At 53.4% G+C, this 16435-nt stretch overlaps 1 protein-coding gene across 1 annotated transcript in view; it reads left to right on the top strand.

Annotated features, from left to right (window-relative positions):
- The window catches only part of RUNX3 (RUNX family transcription factor 3), a gene marked incomplete at both ends in the record, with an annotated part of 32112 nt that extends 19186 nt beyond the window's left edge, over positions 1 to 12926 (top strand). The window contains 2 exons of the mRNA XM_084222773.1: positions 1226 to 1390; positions 12403 to 12926. Of these exons, the coding sequence (XP_084078899.1) occupies positions 1226 to 1390; positions 12403 to 12926 (689 nt within the window). The remainder of the gene's footprint in view (positions 1 to 1225; positions 1391 to 12402) is intronic.
- Between the last annotated feature and the right edge of the window lie 3509 nt (positions 12927 to 16435).

Below are 16435 nucleotides of genomic sequence, written 5' to 3'. Positions count from 1 at the left end.
GCTGTGCAGATGTGAGGGGGAAGGGCAGGGGGGGTGAGGGCGAGAGGTGCCTGCGTTCATCGCCTTTTAAACGCGCTGCTTTGCTTTCCTTTTCTTCTTTAGAAGCCACCAAGAACTGAGCTTGACTTGGTGGATGTCGGGCTGTAGGATCTGATAAGGGCCAGCTCTCTGAAGTGCTGCAGAAGGGTTTCTTCCCAGCCTCTCTCCCGGCGTGCCTGCACACCTCCAGTGCCCCTGAGCGCTGGGATGGTGCCGGGATGAGGCGGTGCCACCTGGGCAAGGTCCCTCCGTGGCAGGTGCAGAGAGCTGGGGGTGTTGCAGGGCAGTCTGGCTGCGGCAGGGGAAGAACAAGGAGAAGCCAAAGTCTGAACCCCACACTGATGTAAAGCTGAGGCTCCTCTGGAGCCCCTCCAGCTTTGTGCGGGTGTAACTGAGACTGGAATCCGGTCCAGAGAGCGAAGCTGTTTGGCGATGATTAATACAGTAAAATGTGAAAGTTATGTATCAAGTGCGTTTCATGCGCCTCTCGCCTCGGGACAATTAGCATAAATTTAATAATTATTGCCCTGTGCCAGCAGCTGCTACCTAAGGAGCTGGGAGAGCTTTATGAACGCTCATTAGCTGCTGCCCTGCCTGGGGGAGGTGGGTGATTAGTCTGCCTGTTTTATGGGGAGGAAAGAGGAACAGAGAGAAGCAAAGTGAGGTGGCCAAGGTGCGGTACCAGCGAGGGCTGATCCCATCCCTCCTGTGCCTCCTCCAGCCCCACTTGGCTCTGACCGAGCTGGGTGGGAACAGCTGGGAGGGGGCTGGAGTAAGATGGGAGCTTTTTGTTCAATCAATGAGCAAACGCTGTAGAAAATACTTAAAATTCAATTTTTGCCAGTTCCCCAGTCCCCACTTTGTCAGGACATGGTTCCTCCTACCTTGCACATGTCTCCCCTCTGTGTTCAGAGTCAGTGAGGGCTGGTGGAGGTTGGTCCCTCAGGCAGGGGCATCCTGATCCAGCTCCTTGACTGGAGACTTTCTGGATGATCTGGAGCCTCCCCTGTGGGTCACTCTGTGTCCACCTGCCCCGGGAGCTGCTCTCTGCCGGGGCTGGCACCCATTATCCTGTGTGAGTAACAGCAAACCACAGAGACAGAGGCTGTGCTGGCTCCCTGTGTAACCAGGCGGCTGCAGCCAAAGGGGAGCTGATCAGATACCAGACTCTTTTATCATGTTCCAGGGCACAGACAAAAGCTGGAAGACCAAGCCAAACCCTTCACCGACCGCTACGGAGAGCTGGAACGGCTGCGCCAGTCCATGAGAGTCACCCCAACAACACCCAACCCCCGTGGATCCCTCAGCACCCCGAGCCACTTCGGCTCCCAGGCTCAAACTCCAATCCAAGGTAACCACCTGGTGTCCCAGTGTCACCCCCAAACCCTCGTGTTCCTGGCATGGCTGAGTGGGAACAATCCTCCGGATGGGATTTTAGAGTTGGAGTCCAGCTCTCCTCTGGTTAAGGAGCCAGGGAGGGGTTTGTGTAGATTTCTTGACCGTGGAAGCCTTTTTGCACCCATTAAGTCACTTTTTGCACCATTAGATCTGGTTTGTGAGGAACAAATGAGCAGCAGGAGCGTGAGGGAGGTGAGAGCAGCACCCTTTGAACCCAGCAGCTCCTCTGACATGAAGGCAGCCGCGCTATGCTTATGCATCAGGCAGAGAGGGTGTTCCGTGCTTTACATGCTAATCCCAACGGTTTCTTATCATTGTGTGGGTGCCAAGTGTGGTGATCCCTCGCCCAGCTCCAGCATAATTCCCCACACGGATGCACACCTGCAAGGGCACACACACACACACAGAGCTTTGCTCTTCCCAAATCTGCCAGCGGCAAAGAGCGCCCGAGTCCCTGGGCGTTCCCCAGGAATCCGCAGCTTGCTGCCAGGACAGGGGCAGGAATTGCCACTGGAGCTACCTGACAGAGATCAGGCTGCTAATCCCAGAATTTCAGTCCCAAACCAAGCAAGGCATTAAAATATCTCAGCTTCCGTGCTGCTCCTGTCACAGGCAGATGCCACCAGGAAGAATTAAGAGGCCATTCTCCTGTCCTTTTCTGTGCTGCTTTTCCAGGCACTTTTAGTCTCACTGGTTCTTTTCCTTCAAAAATCAGCAGAGATACTAACAGTGCTTCAAGGAACAGTATTTAAGCTGTCTGTATTTGGAATTTTGGTGATAATAGGCCCTTCTGGGAAAGTCTCATAGAAAAAGCTCCCAAAACCCTCGTGCTGTGTTTTCAGAAGGGATATGGTTGTTTGAAAGCCTCGGTGTCATTAGCAAAGAAGGGTTTTTGGGTGTAAAAACATGTTTGAAAATGTTACCCAAACTGTAAAAGCTGCGCCGCTCCTCCCAACCCAAAATTACAGAGAAAATTTAATTTCTTTCTCATTGAAATGCAAATCTCCACGCTTGGAATTTTCATTGATATTAGCAAGGTTTATGAGAAGAACACGGGCATTTTGTGTAGGACTATCATTTGGGTTTTTTATAAAAAGCAGGAGAGAGAGAAAGAGTTTTCTAGGCTTGTCCTGTTGGCCGCATCATAAAGAAAGAGATTCTTGGGGGAAGAAAAAAAGATTTGTATTTTAAATTAGCACAGCCCCCTGCAGTGCCAGAAACCCAAAGAGCGCTGTTTGGAGCAAAGAATCAGGTGATGACACAAATTCAACGAGAAAAAAAATGGAGTTGGCCACAAGCTACCGCCCCTGCCAAATTCCCAAATGTCAAGTGACAGCGGGAGTGGAGACACACAAAATTAGCCTCTGAAATCATTCCTGCGGAGTGAATCCGAAGGCCCAGGAATGCTGCAAAAGGCGGTTTGTGCACGCTCTGCTCTTGGCTCCCTTGTTCCCGAGTCGGAGGAACCGTCTTAAAATGACTGCGGGCTCCTACCAGCGTAACTCGGAGCAGGAGCAGCTCAGTAATTTTCATCTCAGCCCTGTCCTTTTGACACAGCTCTGGCTATGACCAATCACAATCATCATTTTAAAAACCCCTCTTTCTCTCGCACACACACACACGGCTTATTCACAAAGATCATAATTTTTACCCAAGCAAGTGGAGCCCGGCCCGTGCCAAGAACAACACGGGAGTTAACAGGCCTGTAATTCTCACGACTTGGCACGTTCTTGGGTAACACACAGGAGAGGCCGATTAGTGGGAAGCAGAACGAGATACCAGCGGGGAGGGGCCATGGGCAGGCTGGGGTTCATCCGGCCCCCGCTATCTTTCATGGGGTGCTTCCCAAGGTTAATGTTTTTAGCATCCCTGTGCAGGGATTAAGAGGGGGACAGGGAGGTTTTTCCCTCCAGCAGTGCCCAGCTCCCTCTGCTTGTGTGCCAGGGGTGCTTGGCTCCCTGTTCTGCTGACCAAGCAGTTTGCACAAACTTCCTAATCCACTCCTGGCAAAAGCAGACTGGAGCTGGGATGCTCGGGAACGGCCTCGGCCACTGTGGGGGGATCCCAGCACCTCAAATCCACCTCAAATCCCAGCAATTCCACAGCACAGTGGAGTTTGGGTTTTTAGACAGGCAGGAGAACAGTGTTTATCTGGGAGAATGGGGGTTCTTGGGAGATGTGTTTGCTCTGGCCCAGTCCAATCTCTCCTCCTGAGGAGGGAAAGCCATGGCTGTGGTGGAGATCACGGCAAGGGCGCCGCGGGGAGTGGGAGAAGGGTCTGGCCCTCAGCCACTCGCAGAGGCTTTCAGTAAAGCAGCCCCTGGAGGTTATAAATAGCCCCCACGTAAAATGATCATCCTGAGGTTAGATGGTCTCAAACCAAAACCCTCCCGATAGGAGAAAGCCGATGGTTTCTGAAGGGCATGCCAGGAAATACGGGAGGAGAGAGCGTGGCTCCGATAGCGAGCGGGTCAGATCCTGCTCTCTGCAGTGTCAGGGTATTTCAGTGGCTCTGGCCTTGCCTTACCCCACTCAGATGGGCAGAGACTTGATCCCCACATGGGATGAACACTGGCAACCCTGCACACACCAGATCTCATCCCCACTTGTGCTGCTCTGGGAGTAAATAGGGTAACTCTGGATTCACCCCTGTAGCTGTGATGAGAATCTGGCCCTGTGCTGGGCAGGTCAGACAGGCAGACCCCATCACCATCCAGCTCTGCTTCCCAGGCTTCAACCGAGCCGAGCCTCTGTTGAGGATTTGGCCCAATGCTTCTCCAGAGAGGTCTGGAAAATCTGAGTGTTTGCAATCCCAGCTCTGCCATCCCCACAGCGAGACACCAAGCTGTCATTAGGAGGGCTTGAAATGGTTCCTTATTACGGGGCACGCGAAGCCAGAGCCTTGCGTGTCTGCATCAGTCCAGTTTTGCCTTTTAGCTTAAAAAAATCAAGTAGCTCTCAGAAGTGAAGCAAGATGTTAAAGGGACTTCTGCTGTCTGCCTTCAGCTGCTTCTCGGGGCCCCCTGGCTCACGGGAGGTAGGCTGGTGACAGACACACATCCTCCCCAGGAGCAGCCCCCAGTTCTCTGTGTCCTCCCTTGCCTGTGTTTCAGCAGTGGCTCAGGCTGAACCATTTTGTTCCCAGCATAGCAGAGCAGGACCACTGCCCACACCCGAGTTCTGTGGTGGAAACATCTTCAACCACTCAAAAGCAATTGTGTGCCTTGTCCAGCAGCATGGAGGGGCCTTGTGCTCACCAGGACAATTGCAAAGGGATTTTAGATTGAATCTCCTCCGTACCAGAGCGAGCTGTTTTGATTGATGCACTTCATGTCCCCCTGCACACTCTTGTTTTTGCTCCAGAGAAGCCAAACTCCCTTGATTTCACAGGGAGGACAGTAAATGTCAGATCTTTTTGCAAGCCTCTCTCAGCCCTAGTGCCTGCAGAATGGTTTTTGGGAGACTCTGTGTTCACTGTAGAGCTTCAGATCTCCTGATCTGGAATTCGCTCAGCTTCATTCCCAATCCATTACTTCAGGCCAGCACAACATTTTTATCATCAGCAGAATGCTCCATCATATGCCTTTAAAGTAAAGTCTTTCTCTCTCTTTTTCTTTTTAAATATACATTTTTAAAGTATTACATTACTTTTAAGAAGCCTCTTGGCATAGGCAGCAAGTGCCCCTATTGTTTCCGAAATGCAACGTGGCTGCTCTGAGGTTAAGTCCTGAATTATGGGCCCAGCAAATACACTGAATTGCTGCTTCCTAATCCCTGTCCAGATTGACTTATGGTTTCTTTAAAATATCCGTTTCTTAATGGATAAAAACATTCTACCACGGGCAGAGACTAAATTGTTTCCAAAGGAAGCTAGGCAAGCATTAGTGGGAAGAAAACATATTGTGGGATTCAGCTTCAGCCTCAAAGGAAGGAACACGCTTGAGATGGGTTTCCTGCCTGCTTTCAGGCTTCTGTGTCTATCTTTAAACTGCTTTTCTGCTCCTCTCCTTTACATTTGTGATGTCCCTTCAGTAAATTTGGCGTGGAACTGCCACAGATGAACCACAGAGCAGTGCTGGGCAGGAGATTCCCCCAGGACAGAGTCCAGGCACCCGCGACCGCTGTGTTTGTGCCATGGACATGTGGCCAACCCCAGCCACAGCTCAGGGTGCTGCATCCCGAGAGAACAGCAAGGAGTCCCTCAGAATTTGCCTCAGGGGTGCCATCCTGCCTTTAACACGGGATTTCCCAGTGTGCTGGGATCCACGGTGCCATTCTGAGAGCGGTGGGGAGCCCCCAGCCCGAGTGCCGCTGCCTTGCCGGGCTCCTGGCCGCTGGAACCCCCTGTGCCATCACCCCTCCCCAGTGGGATTCCCATGGCAGACGTGGCCTGGCCCAAACCTGCTCGGCAGGCAAGGTGGTCTAGCTGCAGGCTGGGTTGTAAATCCAGCAGCTTCCTTTTATGTAGTCAGGGCTTGTTAATTTGTTTTAATACCCTTTGAATACAGGTAAAGAGCAAAGCGCGGGCAGGGCGGAGGGGAGTGCCCGCGATCCCCGCTCAGCCCACCCACCCGCTCCAATTAGCACCGTTATTCATTAGCTCGGCGGGATGGAGCGGCGGGGACTGCGGGATGTGCCGGGCAGGGGGATGCGGGCAGAGGGCTCTGGGATGAGCGAGGCTGTGCCGGAAGCTGGGAGAGCTGGGCTTGTTTAGTCTAGCAAAGGGCAGGCGGGGAGCGGAGCCGATTGCTCCGTGTAAATACATCGAGGGGGTAAACACGGCGAGGCAGAGCAGCTAATGTAAGCTCTGGAGGACACTGCAGGCACAGGACGTGGGGCTGAACTGGTCAGGCATAAATCCACACTGGAATTAGGAGCAGGGTCCTCCCCAGAAGGATGGGTCCAGAGAATTGGAGCATCCCAATGGATCCAGAAGGGCTTGCAGAGGAGATTGAGATGCAGTGTATGATTCACTGAGCTGGGAACACCTGAGATTTTCCCTGCTCTGCTGTTGCCCAGCATATTTGGGATGGGAGAGGACCCGGAGGCTGAGTTTGTGCTGCTCAGCACGGTGGGTTTGGGCCCGTGTGTGTGTGCACGGCAGCACACGATGTTTGGAGAGAATCACAAAACTGAGCAGCAAACGTGCTTGGCAGTGTTGAGGTGGTGCCTGGCGATGCTGTGATAAGGACCTGTGTTGTTGTGTTTTGGTTTGGGGTTTGCGTTTTTTTTCAGGCTCTGCAGAGGAAGTCCGTGCACCCAGTTTGTGAGCTGGTTCTATCAGATACAGAGCACTGCTCCATGGGCGTGTAACAACGGATGCTGTTCACACCCTCCTTTTTTTTTCAACACCTCCCCTCCTCCCCCAAAATATATTTTGCTCTGTTTTACGTGGGCTGAGAGGAAGGGGCCGTTTTCTTTTTTAGTTGGCTCTGACTTGGAAACAAATGAACTTGTTAACATACGTGACAGAGGCGTGAGAGCGTGCCTGCATGCGTGGGTGGGGAGGAGAGCGGTGCCTTCTCTAGAGATGAGCTGGGCCTTCACAGATCAGATGCATCTCGTGCACCTTCCCATGGAGATTCTCTCCTTCTCTTGGCCACCTGCCTCTCTGTGCTCCCACATGGAGTTATTGTCACCAGGGGAAGGAAGCAGAGAGGGACGAAGATCAGAAAAACGCTCAAAGATGGCTTGGAGGTCCAAGCTTGACAGAAGTGAGCAGAGAAAAAACAGCCAAAGGTATATGCAGAGCGGGAATGCCTGTCCCCACTGTCACACACATGCTGGTGTGTTATATACAGAAGCATAAAGTATCATTAGTGTTTACATTGTCGTCAATCATTGTGCAGTGAGACAGGAAAGCCGGGCTTTTTCCCCTTGGGTAGATTTTTCATGACAATTTTGCAAGGCACACATGTGCGTAGAATTAGAACCGTGATCTACGGCCAGGCTGATGATATTTTATATTCTATACACTTGGAGAATGCCAGGCTATCAAGTTCCCTTTAAAATCCCTTTATTCTCTGTGTCTCTCACACACTGTGAGTATTTGTTGTGTAACATATCCACAGAAGCTCAGGCTCATTGCTGACTGGGTTCATCAGCCACCGCCTGCTCCCCACATCTCTAAGGTGGGGACCGGCTGGTATCTGGGGTGCTGAGGAGCTGCTCAGGTTCCACACGTCCCTGCCTGGCCCCAGATAATCTGATAGTGATGATCCTGCTGTACATCAGTGCTGTGCTCTGCCACGTGCCTGGGGTGAGCTGGTTGTCCGGGTACCATTGCGGCATTGAAGAGGTCCTGATGTTGCTTTTGCCGCCCTTTCTGCCCTCCAGGCAGAGCAGATGTGCTCCTGGTATAGGAGGTAGTGGCAGCACCCACTGCTCCTCTGGGAGGGATGCACATCAATCCCTAAAACCATCTGCAGGGCCCATTGCCTCATCTCCTCAAGGGCTTCCAGGGACCTCAGAGCAGATCCACCAGCCCTGACCCCGCCAGGGTGCAGGGACCAGTTCCACTCCATCCAAGGCAGCTCCCAAACCCAACGTGGTCTGAAGGGAGGAGGCTGAACACACCCAGAGAAACCTCTGTGGTTGGCAGCCTCACGAACCAGCCCTTCCCACCTCATGGGCAGCCCTCGCCACCATGACCCAGCTGAGGTTTGGCTCCCATCAGGGGCATCTCTTTGCATTTATGTCCTGGCCACCCACCCAAGGAAAGACCCGTATTGTCTCTGAGGCAGAGAGAGCTGCTGTGTCACTGCAGCGCTGTTGTTTTATCTGGAAAGGGGCAGAGCAGCTTTCAAAGCATGTTTCTATCCGGCCCCTCGTGCAGGGGGGACTTGGGGGTCCTCAAAAGGTGCAAATTGCAGCTGCACAATTAAACCATGGGGTGTGTCTCGGCCTCTGTGGTCCCCGGGGCAGCTCAGCCCTAAGGAGGAGACAGTGGCATTACTAATCAGGGCTTTGACCTTTACATGGCTTTTATTTAATACACATTCCACACTTCCCCAAACTCCCATCCAAAACATTGACATTTCCGCTGATAGATTGGGTCAGATTTTGGAGTAGTTGGGGGACTCAATTCACTCTTACAATGGTTAAATTCTTACAGCTAAATGGGCTTATTCAGTTAGTGCAGCAGCTGGTGTGATTTCGAGAAGAAAATAAACATTTCCTTCAAATATTTTGATTGGCAACTGGACAACTGAAGTACTCAAGCTCGGATTGCCAGGGTCCAAAAAAGCAAATGGGGGCTGGACAGCGAGTAAGCGAGGGAAAACCGTAGTAAATCCTCGGAGACAGCACTACGGAGCAGATGTGTGTGATGCGTGCTGGGGAAGGGGACAGCAAGAAGGGGATTTTTAGGCTCATTTTGAGCTGTGATTCCAAAGGGAATGCGAGGTCCAAGGGTGCAGCTTCACCCACTCCTTGTTGCCTGGCTTTGCTCAGCAGCTTCTTGCTCCAGGTTGCTGTTTGATCCCGGCTGTGGCAGAGGGTCCTTGCTGCTGAGTTAGGTGGTTATGGAGGGTGTTAATGGCCGTGTTTTAATTGGATCTCGCAGGGGTTGTTTCAGTGGAGATTTCCTCGCGTGCAGGGCAGGCGCTGGGGCTGTGTGGCTCCGATCTGAGGCAGAAGGGATGGAGGGGCAGCCCTGAAGTGAAGGAGATGGGATGGAGAGGAAACCTTGAGGCAAGGACCAAGATGGAAGGGGCAGTGCTGAGGTGGAGGGACAGTTGTGAGGTGAAGGAGATGGGATGGAGAAGAAACCTTGAGGCAAGGACCAAGATGGAAGGGGCAGTGCTGAGGTGGAGGGACAGTTGTGAGGTGAAGGAGATGGGATGGAGGGGAAGCCCTGAGGCAAGGACCAAGATGGAAGGGGCAGTGCTGAGGTGGAGGAACACTTGTGAGGTGAAGGAGATGGGATGGAGGGGAAGCCCTGAGGCAAGGACCAAGATGGAGGGGAAACCCTGAGGCGAAGAAGATGGGATGGAGGGGAAACCCTGAGGTGATGGAGCCAAGATGGAGAGGGTGCTGAGGTGAGGGTGCTGAACTGGAGAGACAGCTGTGAAGCAAAGGAGACAGGACAGAAGAGCAACCCTGAGGCAAGGATCAAGATGGAGAGGAAACCCTGAGGTGAAGGAGACGGGACAGAGGGGCTGCCCTGAGGCGAGGACCAAGATGGAGAGGAAACCCTGAGGTGAAGGACAGAGGACAAAGGGGCAGCCCCGAGGTGAAGGACACGGGACACAGCAGCAGCAGCCCCGAGGCCCTGAGGCGATGGCGAGGCCCCGGCCCCCTCTGGCGGCCGCCTCCCTCCCGCCTCTTTCCCGCCTCCTTCCCGCGGCGCGGCGGGCGCCCCCTGCTGGCGGCGGGGCCGCGGCCCCTCAGGCGGGCCCTGCGCGGGCCGGGGCCGCCGCGGTTTTGTTTTTTAGAGTGGTTTTGGGATTTATTTGTAGCCTCAGGGAAAAGCTGAGAGCTTTTCCGGTCAGGGAAAGCTGGAGCTTTATTCTGAGCCAGACTTAGAGCCCAAGGCCGGCGGGGGTGAAAGCGAGCTGGTCACGCCACTCGGATGCCTCATGGCTGTGCTGGGCGTGGATTCCATTTGAGGGGCTCACGCTGAGGGATTTGCTTTTTGAAGGATCAGAATTCACAGATCCCAGCCCTGCAGAGTGCTCTGGCCAGGGGTTCAGAGCCTGGCAGAGCTCCCCCGAGCCTCACTGTGCCTTGCGTGTCGCACACAGAGCCTGTAATTAACACTCTTACATGCTCCTGTCCAAATTAGTAGCAGGGACCCACTGCCAAACGGTGCACGTTCAGGCCAATAAAATGTAGCCTCTGAAAAAAAACCCTCTTTGAGTGAGTTATAGAGGAAAAAGGAAATGTGCCCTGAGCGCTCAGGTTTGATTTCGATTTGCATTTTATGGAATATTATTTATGGAGCTGTGAAAAGTAATGAAGGAGCGTGGTCTGAGCAATTGTCATCTGGGAAGGCAGCGAGCAGCAGTCTGGGTGTTTTGGGGGCTGAGGGGGATCTGGAGCCTGCTTTTTCTCAGTGCAGGGCTGACGAGTTTAAGGGGAGCCGTTCAGAAGACAGCGCTTTTTCTTTCCAGTCCAGGTGCAGGCAGGATTTCTGCCCCATGGTCCTGTCTCAAGCCGTGATGCTGCTGGATTGCTACCGCCACGGGGCTGTGGTCAGGCTGCTTCTCGCAGAGCTGGTCTCCAAACCTCAGCTCCCTCAAACCTCAGTGCCTGGCAGCAGCTGTGGCTGTAGCACGGCTTTGGGATGGGTCCCTGCTGGGCTGTGAAATCAGGCTGGGAACGCTTTTCCCACCGCTGTGCTTTTCCAGCCAGCCCAGCACGGAGCAGGGTCGGCCCTGTGGCCAGGCAGCCGCTTCCACGGGCGCTTTCCAACGCCGGGTGTGTGCAGAGCGGTGTGGTTCGGGACAGCTTTGAGCTCTGCTCCTCTCTTATCTCACCCCAAAGCCACAGCCACGTTCACAAACCAGGTGCTCCCCCGCCTTTCCCCTCCGTGGAGCCTGCGTGGGAAGGCAGGCGCTGCTGGGCGCCCGCAAAAGGGCTGCAGGGGAGGGAGGGAGGATCCTCCCCTTCTCCTTCCACGGCTGAAGGACTCACCTGGGATCAGAAGGAAGGTTCACATCAAATCCCCTCCATACCTGCTCCTCCGGAGCCTGCCCGTGTCACTAGGTAGCTGGAAGGGATTAAATCAAGAGTTTTCTCCTGGGGAAATGCTTTGGGGCCTGGAACGCCAGCCTTGAGAAGTTAAAAATGCTTCATTGTAATAAATAGATCTAAAACACACGTCCCTGTGCATGCAGAGCAGCCACACAATCCTCTGGATGTGTGTTTGTATGTATATGCATTTCCAAAACCAACAGGCCTGTTTAGCATACTCACCTCACATTCTCTTGCTCTGAGGGATACAAAATCCAGCTGATGCGACCGAAAAAAGTCACTTTTGAGGCTGGATGGTGTCCCACAAGCAAAGGAGAAAGGCCCTGTTTTTAGCAGGAGGAAAATAGAGGAGGTCTGAAGGGCACTTTCGTTGGAGAGCAAACCTCATTTCTGTTCACTTTAATGCACCAAGGCCAGAGGTTCCTGGGCTCTGTCTCAGCCTTGGGATAGCTGAGAGAGCCACAGGAATGGCTTCAGCTCCTCGAAGGAGCTTCTGCTGTGGATTCCCACCTCCAACCTGGGCTTCCTGCAGGAGGATGGGATCCCAAGCCAAGGTCCCTTTCCAGTTCCAAGCTGGCTGCGACCCCCCCTTGGGTTTAGACTCTCCAGGAAATGCGTGGGGGGCTCCATCATCCAATGGAGCTGGGGAACATTCCCACCATGCTGCCCCAAGTCTCCCTTCCCCCAGCAGAGAGCCTGAATTTCTCACTCTCTTTATCCCCTTGGAAGGAGAAAAATACACAGAGAACTCAAGCAGAGGGATATAGTGGCTCCTGGCTTGGGAGTTTTCAGCTGTGTGTTTATCAGCTCCATCCCCTGATGGTATCAGCACAAACAGGCCACCCACAAGAAGGCTTAGCAGGCTGGTCTGGGCTCCAGCTTTTCCTGCCTGTCTCCGTGTGTGTGTGTGTGTGTGTGTGTATACAGCAGGGATGGATGATCCCAGGGCCCGGCCGTCTGGGGCCTGCCTCCATTTATTTACTACACAGCTGATGTCATGGCTAAACATCTTTTTTCTGTGTTTATGGGGCGTGTTGCTTTAATCTGCCCGAGATGAATAGACCCCTAAGAGAAGTCAGCTTAGCCGTGTCCCTTCTTGGATAGGAAACAACAAATTTTAGGACAGGAAATGGGAGCAACTTAAACAAACGGGTTTAGGGTTTTTATTTAAGTCCCTCAGCTCTTTTCCCTGGCAGACCCGAGAGGTGCTTTCCCTTCCGATTCCTTGGGAATGCTCTAACCACCCCCTCTCCTCCTGCACCCCGGCAGGCACGTCAGAGCTGAGCCCCTTCTCGGACCCGCGGCAGTTCGAGCGCTCCTTCCCCACGCTGCCGGCGCTGACGGAGACGCGTTTCTCCGACCCGCGGATGCATTACCCCGGCGCCATGTCCGCCGCCTTCCCCTACACGGCCGCGCCCTCGGCCACGGGCATTGGGGGCATCAGCATGACCAGCATGCCCACCACCACCCGCTTCCACCACACCTACCTGCCGCCCCCGTACCCCAGCTCCACGCAGAACCAGAGCGGGCCCTTCCAGGCCAACCCCTCTCCCTACCACTTGTACTACGGGACGTCCTCGGGCTCCTACCAGTTCTCCATGGTGGCGGGAGGCGAGCGCTCGCCCACCCGCATGCTCTCGTCCTGCACCAGCGCCTCGGCGGGGAACAACCTGATGAACGCCAGCCTGGGCGCGCAGAGCGACGGCGTGGACGCCGACGGCAGCCACAGCAATTCCCCCACCACCATGAGCACCACGGGCAGGATGGATGAGTCCGTCTGGAGACCCTACTGAGGAGGAGCTCAGCTGGGCACCCGTGTCTTTAACTTAATCGGCCTCCGTGGCTCCTTTTGGGAGCGACCAAAGTGATGCCAAGGGAAAAGTGAAACCAAAGTCTTCCAAACCAAAAGTTAAGGATCCTCTGCATGCAAACATCAAGTGAAGATCAACCAAGACCTTCGTTACATTTCAAGGTGAACACCCACGGGGCTTGAATGTGTCGCTTGATGTGGTTCCTTCCGTATGTTTTAGGTATGTGGGTTATACATAGGGAAAAAACCCCAAGGACGTGTGGAATCAAATGTTTGGTACTTGCAGAACACTTCTCGTTCATCTCACTCGCACCTCTTCCCCACACAAAGCATTCAGAAGTGAGGAAAATCTCACCCTTCCTCTGCAATATGGTTCAGAGAAGAGAAGACACCAGGGAGTCATCCGAGCCATCTCTCTGCCAGTGCAGGAGGACCGAACTTACCTTTACAGAAAAAAGGAGAAAAAAAGAAAAAAAACCCATTGTCTCCTGTCCTTCCCTCCCCGCTGGTGAAGGGTCCCTGAGCACCAAAGAGCAGTGGGGTTTGCAGCACAGCCAGGGGCACCGGGGCTCAGTCAGCCACGTGAACAAGAGCTGTGATGTGATTATTGTTATTATTTGTTGACGACACAAGTTGTATTGTTCATTTTGGTGTCACTGTCGTCGTGTGTCAATCAGTAATGTGGCTGACCCCAGGCCTGGCTGACCCCTCCTCCATGTTTACACATGAGATGTACTTTTTATGGAGATGTTTTGTTTTGTTTGTTTGCTCTCTTGTCCTGACCTCACTGTTCAGCTCTTTGCTTAGCAAACCTCAGTGATGGTGGCTGAAGTGAAGGCGGCTTTCAGGACAATCTGAGACGTTTGAGATGCACTTCCAAGGGGCTCAGAAGCCTTTGGCACAGCCTTGCCACCATTTTCCAGATGTTCCTTCCGTCCCCTCTGAGTGGCAACACTCACAGCTGGTGGCAAAGCATCATAATTCTGTTCTGGTCCTTTCCCATGTTCTCACCCAGAAAGGATTAACACAATTTTTTATTTTGACTCACATGTGTCAGTTCATCCTGAAAGCTCTGATATCTGAAGAAAGGAGCAGTTTCTACTCCTGGTGGTGGGAATGTTGTGAATTGATGCTGTGCAGTCTTTTCCATCCCCTCACCCTCCTGTCCTTCCCCAGGTGACCCCGAGCACGGGGATCTTGCTGTAGAGGAATAAGCTGAAGAGGGGGCACTCAAGGTGCCACTGGTGGCTGTGGCATCAGGTGGCATTTGCAGGAACCAGGTCTGCCAAGCACCACGCACCCTCACAGCTGACACCACAGAGATTGCAACCAAACAGGGCCATGCTGGGAGGCGGCTGTGGGCTCCTCCAAGGCCAGCTCGGGGGCTTGGCTCTGATGCACAACACAGGGTTTGTCACCTCCTGAAGGCCACCTGTGCCCTCTGCTGGCATGAGAACTGGGGCTGGATTCAGGATTCGTCGTGCTGGCAGGGCTGGGAGGGCACAGACAGATCCCTGGGGATCCATAACTGCAGTACCCAGTGGCCTGCAGAGCCCTCCCCGCAGCCAGCGGACAGTCCCAGCCCCAGTGCCACCCGTAACCACGCCTTTCTTCTTCCACTTCTCCCATAAACACAAGCAAATCAAAGGCCCAGAGCTGCCCTCCTGGCCCCTGTGCCTCAGTCCCACTGTCCCAGCCTTGTCACCTGTCCCCAGCTCCCAGCTGGCAGCCGGTCACCCTCGGCACAGAGCGCTGGAATTGCACTACCACGGCGAGGCTGGAGCAGCACATCCTGGCTGCCCTGGAGAGCTGCCATGACCACTCAGAGTTCCATAACCAACGAAGAACAACTCTTTTCAATATTAATAATAATAATGATAATAATAATAATGATGATAATAATAATATTTTTTAAAAAAAGCCTTACCCCAGCAAAACTGCAACCTCCACTTGCCTTAGCGCCGGCGCTTGCTGGCTCTGGAGCTGGACAGGGCAGCAGCCTGTGTTTTGATGCCTTTTTGCATTTGTCATCCCGTCCCACTGGTTGAAAGCACAAAGGAAACAAGGCATTCGTAGTTGTAGGTTAATTTAAGACTGTTTGTAGTGAGTTTTAAAAGAGAAAATAATAAAAAGAATGGCAATGATGTTGTTTTTATGACATATGTCATGTGAAGGTGTAAATAGATGCACCTCTGTTGTATGCAAATGGTCACGAGACAGGCCAATGTTTTTTGCTTTGCACTATAATTTGCTTTTTTTAAAAAAAAAAGAATGCACAATCGCTTGTACAGTAAAGCCCCTTTGTCTGGCAGAATATTTAACTATAAAATCTAATTTTTGGTCTTATTTGTTATAATAATATAATTCTTAAATGTGTTGAAGGATACGATTCTTAATAATGCTTCTAATACTTGTATGTGCAGGGTAAAAGATCACCAGACTAAGGAGATGAGATCAGAGATCTTTGTAGATAAAGAAGGCTAAAGTTGTTGGGTTTTTTAATGGTGTCTCATGATGGACATTAAAAGAAATGCTAGTGATACCAAAAAAATGTGTTTATTTGTGTAATACCCCTGCCCTACTTGAAGGTAATGCCCTATATTTAATATGTAGCCCAATTTTTAACCTGTAGCACTTGTCACTGGGGAGGGGGGAGGTGGGGAAGGCAGAGGAAGAGGAGGGTCTGCTCCTGGAGAAGTCATCGGGGAAGCTGCACCTGGAGGGGTCTCCCGGCTCTGGCTTCCCTGAGAGCAGCCGGGCTCGGCGGGGCTGGCGTGGGGACAGAGCCCCGGCTCGGGGGACAGTTCTGCTTTTCTGGGATGGGGTCGTTTCTGCTCCGCGGGCCGTGGCCGTGTAATCCTGTCAATGCCATGTGGATCAATAAACAATGGTTACAATGGCCCCGCCGCCTCCCGCCTGTCACTTCTCGCCGGGGCAGGGGGGGCTCCTCACGCTGCTCTTTCTACAGAGCACCCCGGTACCAGCTCCGGTGCTCGGGGGCTGCTCTTGGCCACAGTTTGGCACCACAAGGGTGTGCAGGGGAAGGGAGGCAGGGATGGGATAAGGTGGGATGGAGTGGGAGAAGCTGAGCTCGCTGAAAACCCATTTAAAGCTCTCCGGAGGGGTCTGGAGCGCTGCCCGTGCCCGCGGGCAGCCCTGGCGGGGTGGGCGCTGCGTGCCAGCCCAGCTGTGTGCCAGCCCAGCTGTGTGCCAGCCCAGCTGTGTGCCAGCCCAGCATCGCCTCCTGCCCTCCTCCTGTCAGCGCCGTCCCGAGCTGCAAAAGCCCCGCATAAATACAGCAGGACCCAAACTCCCGGGCGGTGCGAGCCCAGACCCCTCAGCACTCAGCGACCGCCTCCAGAACCCAAATGACAGCTGAAAGGCAAAAATGAAAAAATCCCAGCCCACAATAGGATCCGATGCCAAGGGGACTCAGCGCCAGAATTATTCATGAGCCCGGGGCAGGAGCGCGGGGGCCATTCCCAAACTCTG

This window comes from Fringilla coelebs (assembly GCF_963513975.1).
Source record: "Fringilla coelebs genome assembly, chromosome: 28".
Taxonomy (NCBI): domain Eukaryota; kingdom Metazoa; phylum Chordata; class Aves; order Passeriformes; family Fringillidae; genus Fringilla; species Fringilla coelebs.
The sequence above is the reverse complement of the archived record's forward strand: the minus strand, read 5'-3'. Positions and strand labels throughout refer to the sequence as shown.